This window comes from Coloeus monedula, assembly GCF_965178545.1.
Source record: "Coloeus monedula genome assembly, chromosome: 2".
NCBI lineage: Eukaryota > Metazoa > Chordata > Aves > Passeriformes > Corvidae > Coloeus > Coloeus monedula.
In genome coordinates this window covers 62,083,915-62,095,886 of record NC_138782.1, presented here as the reverse complement: position 1 = coordinate 62,095,886, position 11,972 = coordinate 62,083,915, and the positions used below count along the sequence as shown (strand labels likewise).

The 11,972-nt window shown below is 40.1% G+C and overlaps 1 protein-coding gene across 3 annotated transcripts in view; it reads right to left on the bottom strand.

The window, feature by feature from the left end:
• IGF2R (insulin like growth factor 2 receptor) overlaps positions 1 to 11,972 on the bottom strand; it is a 58,031-nt gene that overhangs the window by 28,943 nt on the left and 17,116 nt on the right. For all 3 annotated transcript variants that reach the window (XM_082303453.1, XM_082303452.1, XM_082303454.1), the window contains exons 7-19: positions 10,097 to 10,214; positions 8,429 to 8,591; positions 8,093 to 8,273; positions 7,251 to 7,354; positions 6,698 to 6,862; positions 5,871 to 6,011; positions 5,372 to 5,518; positions 4,344 to 4,475; positions 3,800 to 3,947; positions 2,233 to 2,410; positions 1,542 to 1,657; positions 982 to 1,144; positions 171 to 350 (exon numbers count right to left, since the gene is read on the bottom strand). In XM_082303453.1, the coding sequence (XP_082159579.1) occupies positions 171 to 350; positions 982 to 1,144; positions 1,542 to 1,657; positions 2,233 to 2,410; positions 3,800 to 3,947; positions 4,344 to 4,475; positions 5,372 to 5,518; positions 5,871 to 6,011; positions 6,698 to 6,862; positions 7,251 to 7,354; positions 8,093 to 8,273; positions 8,429 to 8,591; positions 10,097 to 10,214 (1,936 nt within the window). The remainder of the gene's footprint in view (positions 1 to 170; positions 351 to 981; positions 1,145 to 1,541; positions 1,658 to 2,232; positions 2,411 to 3,799; positions 3,948 to 4,343; positions 4,476 to 5,371; positions 5,519 to 5,870; positions 6,012 to 6,697; positions 6,863 to 7,250; positions 7,355 to 8,092; positions 8,274 to 8,428; positions 8,592 to 10,096; positions 10,215 to 11,972) is intronic.

Genomic DNA, 11,972 nt, shown 5'->3' with positions numbered 1-11,972 from the left:
TGCTTCTCTATCATCTAAATCAGCTTTGTTTTTATATCTCTGTTTTAACACCTCAAGAAGTCTGCCTTGTCACAAATCTGCTATACACTACACGTCTTCATGTGGTTTCATGTTACAGGATGAAAAACCTACTATGATGAAATAACAACTGGAAGATCATTTGTCCTTACAAGAGTTCCCCTGGAACAGACAAAGTGGATGGTGGTGGTATAAGTAGTTGTCTTTCCATCAGCATTGATGCACACAGAGCCATTTGCATAGGTTAGAGAAACATGTCCAGGTCTTTCAATTACTAGTTCTTTGCTGGCAACACCAAGATTACTAATAGAAGTGACTTCAGAATAAGAAGCCTAGAAATAAAGAAAAGCATGTCAGCAACATTTAAAAAAATAGATACAACCAAAAAGAAAATAACCTGTATACAAGAGTATTGTAGTAGGTATCTTGAGAGTTTTGAAGATAACAAAGGTATAGAGATATCTCTACATTTCTCTCCCATTCTGTTTCACATATGTAACAGACAACCTCCACAACCAGGGTCGGGGGGGCAACAAAGAATCTTAAAACAAATTTTTTCCACAGCTGATTCTAAAACAAGCTAGAAGCAGGACAAAATATCCAGGATGACAGCCTATTCCTAAAGAAATGTGTATTCCTAGCAGTCTCAGACTCCAGCAACTCATACAGAAGAGATGCAGTCTGTCTGCCTTTGAAACACAGGGCAAAAAATCATGAATGTCAAACATGACATTGGTACACTTGTAAAAATTAAAGCTTTGGTCTCTGAAGAGGTGAACAGGAGGTCTATCATTCTGCTACGGATATGCAATGGTATGGGTACACAGAATATTCCTTTGCACAAGGAGTCAGAATTCACAAGGGTGTCTTAATCTCACTTGTGTCTGTTTCAATCTCACTTGTGTCTGTTTCAATCTCACTTGCAGCAAACCAGCTCTGAGCTGGGATGTAAAGGGTACTCACAGAAACAAGCTTGTATTCCATCTGACAGACAGATGCTCGCCGGTCACATCCTGGGACAGCAATCAGGGGTCGACAGACATTTATGTAGTACTTCTTGCGTTCACTTGGTCTTGAATTATCCATGGCATACCAGTTTTCACCTCTCTTCTCAGATTTTGCTAATCTGAGCAGAAAGAGGAAGTTCTACTCTAAGAACACACATTCCTCATAGACTCTCTCTACCCTTCTCAGTCTCAAGAAACAGAGCAACCTTAAGGCATTCCAGAGTAACTTTTCCCCCTCATTTTTAAGTGCTACAATTAAGAAAGAATACTCCTGGGACACACAGCACAGCTGACAAGGTAGTAAGTTTTTATAAGCAAAACCATCCCAAAAAGTCAGTTTGCATCCTAGGAGGCAATTCAACATACTAGAGGGATTTCAACACACTTGCAGTCAAGACTGTTACAACAGGTGAAGCTTCTGGTGCTGTCTACACAGGAAACCAACTTCAGCCAGAACTATCAGCCAGAACACCAAACTAGAATAGCTAAGTTACACTGCATGTGTCACTTTCCTACCTTGACAAGTCATACTGGTCCATGGTGTTGCTATCAGTCACAACACATTCCAGTGGAATTTCTGGACAAGCATGTTCAGTGTACCACCTGAAGTTGTAGGTATAGCTATCTTCTTTCTACAAATGAGCAGAATAGGTCAGAGAGGGTTTCCACACAGACTACTTTGTGACTCATAGCTACTCCTTTATATGTCAAGCTTGCCATCTCCCCTTGGTTTTGGGATATACTTTCTCAGACTGATTTGTGTTGGTCTGTCCTGTTATAGATCTTGTCATTCCCTGTGTCACCAAAAATGCTCTTGCCAAAAAAATCTGCTCTGGTTCTGTTAAACTGCTCTCTGCTATGTTACAGGACACACAGTCCTACGGTTTATTACTTCTCAGCCAGTTTGTTTTTTTCCCAGCTAGAAATAAAAGACAATCAAAAGCACTAATAATTACATGGCCCAGGGACTAGAGGAGAGTGAGGTAAGAATCGGAATCCAGGTAAACAGCTTAGTGTTCACTGGCCAAGGTAAGCTTTATAGCTGCAACAAGAGTTAAATATACCAAGAGAAATAACTATTTCTTTTAGTCTGCTTTATAGGTACTGGATATTTCCACACATAACACTCTGCTGTACTGACCTAGTAGTTATTCTTGTCAGTATTTTAGGATGGAGATCCTTCCTTTCTTCATATAGAACTTCTTACCTGATATTCAGGCTGACCTATTCCAGCATCACGGTCACACAGGAAAGTTATAAGGGTGGATCGCTGTATTTTATTCTCATTGTTGTATGCTGTACCATTTTTGTAGGTCAACTGAATCAGGCCATCATAATATGAAAGCTTGGAACTGGGCAGTCCAAGACTCCAAGACTGATCCTTACTACAAAAGAAAAAGTGAGTTTTGAGAGTGAACAGAATGCAAAATTAGTTCTGTCTCTAAGAGAAGTCTTACAAATAGTAACCACACAAGTAAGTTTATACAAGACACCACAGCAAGATGTAATAATAAAATAAGTTTGATTAGACCTCAGTGAGCTGGGATAAAAAGAATGCTGCCAAAAGGAAACGTAAAACATGAACAGAAAAAGGAAAGGAAGTTACATATTGCTTAGATATCTAGAAAACTTTAATACTCCCTTCTCTAAAAGGGTGACAATACCATCAAGTTCTCATTCTCCAAGGCAGAAGTCAAACTGCAGACACCCTCAACTTGGGGTCAAACTGGCCTCATCCAATTACATATGGGCAGTGAAGACCTAGCACTGCACAACAGCTCTTCGCTAGGTATCAGCTTTGGTTCAGGACTGTTTCTTCACTCTGACTTAACACTGACTCTATCAGACCTAGCTTGACCATCTTCCCCTGAAGAACATTTTAAGGGCCTGCAGTGAACTCTCCTTGGCTGGAATTAACTCAGATAGAGCCAGCTCATATACAGCTGCAAGTGCTTGCCCTGTACCCCATCTCTGACCTGGAACCTGAAATGCAGAGATACTACCTCAGACATAGTTTGTAGGAGGCAAAAGCAATGATGCTGTCGGAGTAGCAGTACACACTGGGACCGTGCCTGCGCAGCACATTTAGTAATGGAGATCATAAAATTGTTAAGGTTGGAAAAGACCTCCCAGATCATCAAGTCCAATCACCCTCAACTTAGCACCACCACCAAATCTTTACCACTAAACCATGTCCTCAAGTCCATATCCACACATTTTTTGAACACTTCCAGGGATGGCAATTCCACCACTTCCTTGGGCAGCCTGTTCCAATGCTTGACACCCCTTTCCACAAAGAAATTTTTCCTACTATCTAGTCTAAACCTCCACTGGCACAACCTGAGCCCATATGGTGCAACACCCAAACTCTGGGCTTCACCTCTGCCTAAGGCAGCCACTGCTCATCCCAAGGGCAGCAAGCTCACATTCTTTAGGCCAGTTCCTGGAATACAGCTGACTCTCAGTCTCTGGATTGTAGGTCGCCTTAATACAGCTGCAGTAGTTAATCTAGAGTTTACAGTGCCTATGGATAACAAAAGGGAGAGCAATGGGCACATTCCATCTCACAAGTTAACTGTAAGTAAGATTACATGTATGTGCATTTGGCTTGAAACAGCTGGCAGTGTAATTACTGCAAATTATATGCAAATTACCTGAGTCTATTACAGGTAGCCCAGTAATTACTTTACATGCAAATTGTTCATTGTTGCACGCAGACAACAACACATCACGGAACAAGAGATCTCTTACAGACAACAGAACTAGTTACTCACCTTTTCGTTACTTGGCAAGCTGCTGACTTTGTGTGACACAGGTCATCAGGCAGGCTGCCACAGACACTTATGTAAAACAAGTACTCCACAGTGTCAACCATATAGGAACTTTTTGCCTTGGCCAGAGGTGATAAATCAAAAGAGAAGCCTAATCAGGAAGGAATAAACTTTATCAGTTCGATTTTGTTCTGATGTCTCTCACAGGTTTTGATTCGGTCAGTCACATGGCTAGTTCACCTCCCCCTGAGTAAGTCTCCTTCTATGTAATTACTGTTTCAGAAACAAAATGGACAAACTAAAAGCATGATTTCTTATAGAGAGAGATTTACTTCAGTAAAATGTGCATTTCATCTATTTTCCTACATTCACTAGCGGAGTATTAAGCTCATGCTGTTCTGATCTTCCATATGCACGTACTTAAAACTGTGGGTGCTTATAGCATTAGGCTGAACTCCCTTTACTCTTGAGCATCAAAAGGACTTACTTGTTGTGGCACAAGTTCTATCCCTAATGACCTTTCAACTTGCTGAACAGAAATACATACCTGCCTGAGGATCAGAGACTTGACAGTCATCTCCTTGAGTTTTAGACAGGACACAGGCAGCAGCAGTATACCAGTCAAATGCATATGAACACTCACGCTCAGCCATCAAGATTGGAGCACTTTCTAGATCACCTGGTATCACAAGAGCAACGTGTTATACATACAGACAGCCAGGCTGCCAACAGGAACTAGGAATCTACACCTAAGAACATTAATTTCCCCTGAAAAGCAGACCAAGATAACTGTTAATGAAAAATAATTTTGATTCCATTTTCAAAGAGGTACTTTAAGTCTTTGCATCCTCCTCCCCAAAATAAAATTTTAGCCCAGAAGTAAAGGTGGAGGGCTCAATCTGCTCCTGAGAACTACCACAATATTTGAAAAAATGTCTACTTTGACACACTAAACTGGTGTGTTTATAACAAAGCAATAGCTGTATTAGGAAATAATGCATAATCTGATCCTAAAAGCCAGCACACTTGGAAGTTTCAACTTCCTAAGGCTGAGGTAGAAGAACACAGGTTTTCTATTTCCCTGAGAGACAGTTAACTATCAGACTATTGTAATCAACATGAACAATATTAACTTCTGCAAATGTTTCTTCTTTTCATAAACTGCCAGCAGTTTAGGTACAAACCATACTTATTGGAAAAGAAGGCTAAAGTATCTGATCTCAGTTCAGAACGACTCTTTCCCATCAAGACAATCTAGGGAAAGAAAGTGCTTCATATAGCTTCCAGATATTTGTGGAGTTTTAAACACTTAAACATACTTCAGTCATGTTTGGAAGAATCTTATTTCAAGAGACCTACTCAAGGGTTTATAAAGAGTACTTGAATAACAGGTAAACAGAACTAAATACCTACAATTACATTGCCATCATTCAAACAAACCACAATGCTTCAAGCTTTTTCATAGAAAGAGATAAAAGACAAAATCACATGCTAATATTTAGCACTCATGTCTGGGCTTATTAGATGACCTTCAGTTTTTAAGTGGATCAATGAACAGGGTGTGGATGTTCTCACCTGGTCTGCATATTAGAGTGAGTACTGTTTGGATTTTTTCTTTAGAACCACAGCTGTCTCCATTTGAATAGATAAGTTGAATATTTTCTCCAACCTTTTTAGGAGAAGATACAAATGTTCCAAGATTCTTACTGTTGTTTTGCTTATCTGTAAAGACAGTAAATAGAGAACTTTTGTTTCTCTGAAAAGAAGTGAAGCTTCTGTTAGATTCTAAGACTTTCCATTTGTCTAGTTAACGAGAAAACATTGATTTTACCTTGCCAAACCATGCTACAAAGCCTAAGGCTCTTTAGTTAGAAAAAGCTACTTGCATTATTTCTTCAAGCATCTTTGAGATCAGTAGAGAAACATGCTCCTAACTTCTGTTTCCTTGAATAAATGAAGGCACTCAGGACAACCAAACGCATTTGCAGAGAAAGTGACAAGCCTTCAGAGGCTTAAAAAAAGCAATGAACCAAAAAAACTCCAGAAACACCATGAACAAAAACCCCTGACTCACCTACAGAACAAATAGCAGCACCATCTGAACAGCTGGAAGCTCCTCCTCTCTTCCACACTTTATGGCAGACATTGATGTAGTAACGTTTCCTTTCTACCTCTGAAAAGCTACTGTCCACAGCTTCCCAGTTCTGGGCTGACTCTGAAATACAGAGGGTTGTCAAGAACAAGTCATCTGGCTAAATTGTTCCAGCATCTCCATGCCAAAATGCCTTTTATTATAGAGGACCCCACATTTCTGTGATGACCTCTCCTTCAGAGCATCCCCCAGCACACAGAAGCCCTAATCTCAGCTCTATTCCCCCACCAGCTGAGATTATACCTGCATCTGTCCCATGAAGCCACAGGTGCCAAATCCTGCCATTTCTGGATGGGTCCAAAGGTATTCCCTTTGCACAAATCACTGGGTGGAAGCTGCTGAGCCATGGTGGGTTCTGACTAGCACTGGTTGCCCAGAGAGATGGTGGATGCCCCATCTCTGGAAGTGTTCAAGCTCAGGTTGGATGGGGCTTTGAGCAAACTGTCTAGTGGAAGGTGTGCCTGCCCATGACAGAGGTGTTGGGATAGATGATCTTTAATGGTCCCTTCCAGCCCAAACTGTGATTCTGTGACTTAAAACCACTTAAGATGGCAGCAACCAAGGCAGTCATTGACATGACTACTTTCATAAGGCACTCAGTCTGTTTGGAATGAGGGAAGCAAACACCAGCATCCCAGAAATTCACTAAGAACAGCAAAAGCTGACTAATATTCAGCTAAAGAATAGCACTAGAGATGGCATGTATACTCAGGACAAAAGTAACTGAAAACTTGTTTTTATTGCCATACCTGAACTGCGGATAAGAGGTGACAAGTCATAGTGTTTTCTCTTATCAGTAACTCTGCAAAGGAGATCTTTTTTCTCTTTAACACATGCATATTTTGTATCCCAAGTAAAAAAATAGGTGCAGTCAACTTCACCGGTGAATACTGGCATTCCTTTACCATCATTACCTTAACATGGAAAGCAGATGAACAGATATTAGGTTTCTAGTGGGGGAAGGGGAAAAAAGCAAGGAGACTTGAGGACTAGCAATGAGCAAGGAAGACAAAAAATCTCTTTGCTGCAGAGGACTTGCGTTTCTGGATTTTTTTTTTACCGTTGGCTAAGAAAAAAAAAGGCTCTTTTATACTTCCATCTTCTCAATCATCAGTGTAAATTTAGACTAGCAGTGCTACTACACAGCACACCCTGCTAGACATTGAAATTACTGTTTACTGTAACAATATTAATTTCTTGTGTTAGCTATGGCTCAAAGCAAACATTCATTTGAGCATAAGGTCTACTAGCAAGCACAAAAGTCAAACCCTGAGCAGAGCTGTCACAGCTTGGTAAACTCACCTGCTGTTTCATTGCACTCGAAGTTAATGATGGTCATTCTCTGAAAGCCAGAACTACACGCATCCCCGTTCGGATAAATTAAAGTGAGATCCCCATCAGAGTATCTGGGTAAGAAGTCAGTTTTAGATAGAAATGTGGGGTCAGACAATCACACAGTGTTCTTCACATAACAGAAGTCACATTCTTGTTCATTTATTAATTGTCTCACTCCATGGGAAAACAAATGCTAGTTCAACATCAATACTGGCACTTCTACAGCAACGACGGCTCGCATCCCCTGATTTTTCTGATCACTTTTCATTAATTTCTATAGAGTTTAAAGAATGCTCTAAAGTTCCTCTAAATATGGTAGAATATCTTTTCCCATTAGTTTATTGTATGGCTGTTTTTGCAAGTGGAGGAAGTCATACTTCCCGGAAGATGACTGCAACAAATCTGTCACAGACAAAAGGGAAGATTGTATCGACATGAATTAATCTCTGTTTTACGATCTCATGCAAACTATTGTCCCTATGTACCACTTGGGAATCAGCTTCTTCTGATACTACTTTACATGTAAAACATGAAAAAAGGAGGACAATAGGCAGTACAGCACAATCTGCAATTGGGACAACTAGGTCAGTGGAAGTCTTCCTGTCTACACAATGGCCTCTGCCAACCTCACTGGCGCCTCTGTTTGTTAATGCTATCCTGGTATACTGTTACAGTTTTTCTAACAAAAAAGTGAGCAAAAATGCTTGCATTTTGTATCAACTATTGGTTACATGATAAGTAAGTAAGCATCCAAGCAGAAAACAAAGACCAGTCAGACCAGTTAGCAGGGCTAAAGAGCACTTACACACCTTAGGGTTTGGTTCGCAAATCTTCCTGCCACTTTTTTCTGGTTATTTGAACGTTTTACTTGGCAAGATGAAATATATTGTGTACCGTCCTTGCAGTTACCTGCAGTGGTTTTCCCACATACATTCAAGTAATAGAAATACTCCTCTTTGTCATCTTTGGCAAAATAGGGTGAGACATACTCTGAATGAATAACAAACAAAAAAGTGTTTTAACACACATCAGGACAGACATGAAACTCCATATATCTACAGAGGACACTTTTTCTGTCCCTAAATATGGAAATACAAAACTGGCTAGTAACAACCACAAACACAAAAGAAAAATATTGAGCTTACCTGAAAATTGCTTAAGTGGACTTAAATCAATGGAAATATCATGTTGCTCATTAGTCAGAAGACAGCTCTTACTCTCCAGGTAATCCCTGTGACAGGCATATTCAGTAACCCACTCAATTTCATAGCGACAATTTGTTTTTGCTGTAAGTTTGGGACCCGCACTCTGATACAGAAGTGAACAGAATTTAAGTTGTAAGTAGAGTTACTTGAAATATGCAAGCAACAGTATCACATTCCTTTAAGATCAGTAACAACTACTTCACCACTAAATTACGTAAGATGTGCAAACATTGTTTCTGTCCTTTCAGAAACAGGTGTTATCAGTGATGTGGCAAACTATTACAAGTCTAAGCAGAAGTAAAGCATGAGACATTAGCAGCAGGACAGGAGAAGCAATAGTACTTTAAAAAGTACTTTTCCTTAATGTGTTGGGAAAAGTAAAGATGCAAAAATCCAAATGGCCTAAGCTTGGATTGTGTTTGCCTCAGAGAAGTTCTCAATGCAGGGAATAGAGATCAAATGTTCTCCGAAGGCAAAGTAGACTTTTAGGCACTGGTGTTTTAGCAACTTTGATTCCCTTGGTCCAAATCAAGACACAGACATTTGAGAACTCTTTAAGCCAACATTTCTGTCAGATGAGTTTTCTGTAGTGAAATACTTTTGCACATCTGGGAGAAGCAGCAGTCTTGGTTTTCATCACTTCAAAGTGAAACGTTAGAAATTCAAATTGTTTCATAAATCTGTATTTCTGCCATCCACTGGAACAATTGGCAGATACACAGGTATCAGGTCAGTGACAGGCACAAGTATCACCAGTAATATTTCTCATACTACAAGAGGGCATAGCTATAGCAAGGTAGTACAAAGTGACAGTAGACAAGAGCCAGGTTTGTTTCTGCAGCAATGAGAGTTAAGTATGGTACTGATCTAGGACAGATGATGGACTAAACATTAAACCAAGAATTACCCAGACAAGAGTTCCCTCCTCATTAACCTGCAATGAAAAGCATCACTATTTGAAATGGTAGAGCATTAGCATTTGTCACTTCAGCCCAGTTCAAGGAGCGTAGGTTGCTGAAATAACCCAGCATCACATCGAAGTGACCGTCACACTGCATTCAAGTTAGGCTAAGACAGTGTCCTACATAAACTGAGCTGTTGCTTAACACTATAGATTTTATTTGAAGTTAAAAATAATTCAGGAGCCTGCTTAGTAAAAGACAGACTCTTGCCATTCAATGACACTTACTAGCTACTATTTTTCCCCTGAGGAAGAACAGATTAAAAAAGAGACCAAGTACCACACAACAGCTACAAGCATGACCATCCTGACTGAAGAGGAAGAGTGCTCATTAGCAAGCAAAGCTCTGTGCCAAGGATTAACTCTACACTAAGCCCATCCTATGCTTAGAAAAAAGCCTTGAACCTTTAAATGGACAACCAAATTCACTGATACAAGAGACAACACACTCCTGGGGAAATTTTTTTCAAGTTCTTGTTACTTCTTAAGTTCTAGAAGACTTTAAAGACCATATCTAGAATCTCACACTCTTCACAAGCTACAAGCCAAGAATATTTATGCTTTCTTCAGGCCTGAATAAAAATTAAAGATAACACACAAAAAAGTTAGTACCAACCAGTTAACACAGAGTAAAACACTGAAGTTACCTCTTCTCCCCTCTTTGATGGGCAAACAAAAGTGATTGTCACTGCTGGATTATGGCCTAGGCAGAAGGCTGGCCTTTCTTCATCATGCGTGTATTGTCTCTCATAACTCAATACAAGCCTAGAAATAGAAAATAACAAACCAAAAAGACAATTAAGACACTGCACTGTACAGAAGAAAGATATTCTTGAAACACTCAATATTTGCTAGACTCTCAGGCAGAATATACCAACATAGCCCTGCTCCTGAAAGCAACTTTTAACTTTTTTAAGGTACTCATTCCTTTAATCTTAAAATTAATTAAAAATAAAGATTAAAATATTCCCAGCAAAATTACTTAATACAGTATCTTCTGGTACCCTACCTAAGACTATGCTGATTGCCTTGTAACCCATATTGTACCAAGAATTTATCTACAGTCACAGGAACACTCGCAGCTTTGCTCTCAAAACTGCTGCTGGAGAGCAGATGTGGCAAAAGTTCTTGTGAGTTTTGAAAGTAATATCCACTCAGGTTTTGCCAGATTCCTATACTTTACCATCTCTCTATGTATAAACTCTTCCCATTCTGCCCCCAGAATTAACAGCAAAATGAACTCATCAGGAAATTTGACAAGAGCAAGGCAACTGGGTCAGATCAGGTGAGGCAGGAGTAGGAGAATAACACATGGTAATTATCTGACAGGGAGAGACAAATAGCAAGATGACTTGGATGAGAGAACAGGAAGATCACCACAACTTCCCAGCTATGTATTATTATTCTATGCAGTTTAACAGGCAGAAGACAACAGCTCCCAGAGCAGCGACATTCTGGCTTCAGATTAGCCACACCTCTAGCTGGCCCTTCTGTACCTCAGGACACAGATATCCAATCACCTTACTCCTTCCCAGGCCACCCTAGTCTGATAGAACACATACAGTGAATATTCCTGAAGCAATGAAGAGCTCTCCAACCCTAGCAGGGGTAAGCTTGCTTGCGTAGCACTTTTCTAGAGCACTCCTAGTTGCACTTCAGTATGAGAACAAGCTTGTGCTTCCTCAGATGTAAGCTACTGCCTTGGTACAGAACAGCTCAGTCACTTTTTTCATGCTGGGGGAAAAAGCCCTGCAACAAAGAACTAACAATTTCATTTGTAAACTAAAATAAAACCCTCAGCTGTACCACAGATAGGTCAGAACCTCCCTGTTACTAATTTATTCTGCTTCCTTTCTTCAGCTGGCATCTGAAACAAAGAGAGTACTGCAGAAGTCAACAGGGGGACTATTGACCCTACAGACAAGGCAAGCAGGCTCAGATGACCTGATCAGAAACATCAGCATGTTAAGTAAGTTCCCTAAGCGCCATTAGATTGTTTGGGTGGCGTTTTAACACGTTTTTTTGTTTGATTATGGTTTGCTTCTGCTGGTGGTGGACTTTTTTGTGGTGGGGTGGTTTTTGGGGGTCTTTTTGGTTGGTTCATTCTTTTTTTATTTGTTTAGAGGGTTTTTTGTTGTTTTGTTGGCTTGGGTTTTTTTTTACTTCAACCTATACTTACAGTACAAAAGGCAGTAAATAGAAGCATCATCAAGAAAAGTTTCTTGTAATTCCAGCTCTACCACCACAAGGAACACTAAGTCTTGCATTGCTTATCTACTTCTTCTGTTAAGAATTCATTACGGCAAAAAAAAAACCCAGAAAAGCAACATCTGGTCCTATTCTCAACTTTTAAAGTACTTCTGAAGAGTAGAGTGAGCCAAATACAGTGCATAAATCCACAGTGAGCCAAATGCATTTACCCTGTGGGCCCTCAGACAGTAGGCAGACAGGACTAAATCTTACCCTACTGCTTATGGGCAGAGAGCACCAATCACCCCTTGCTTCTGAGAGTTCTGCAACTCT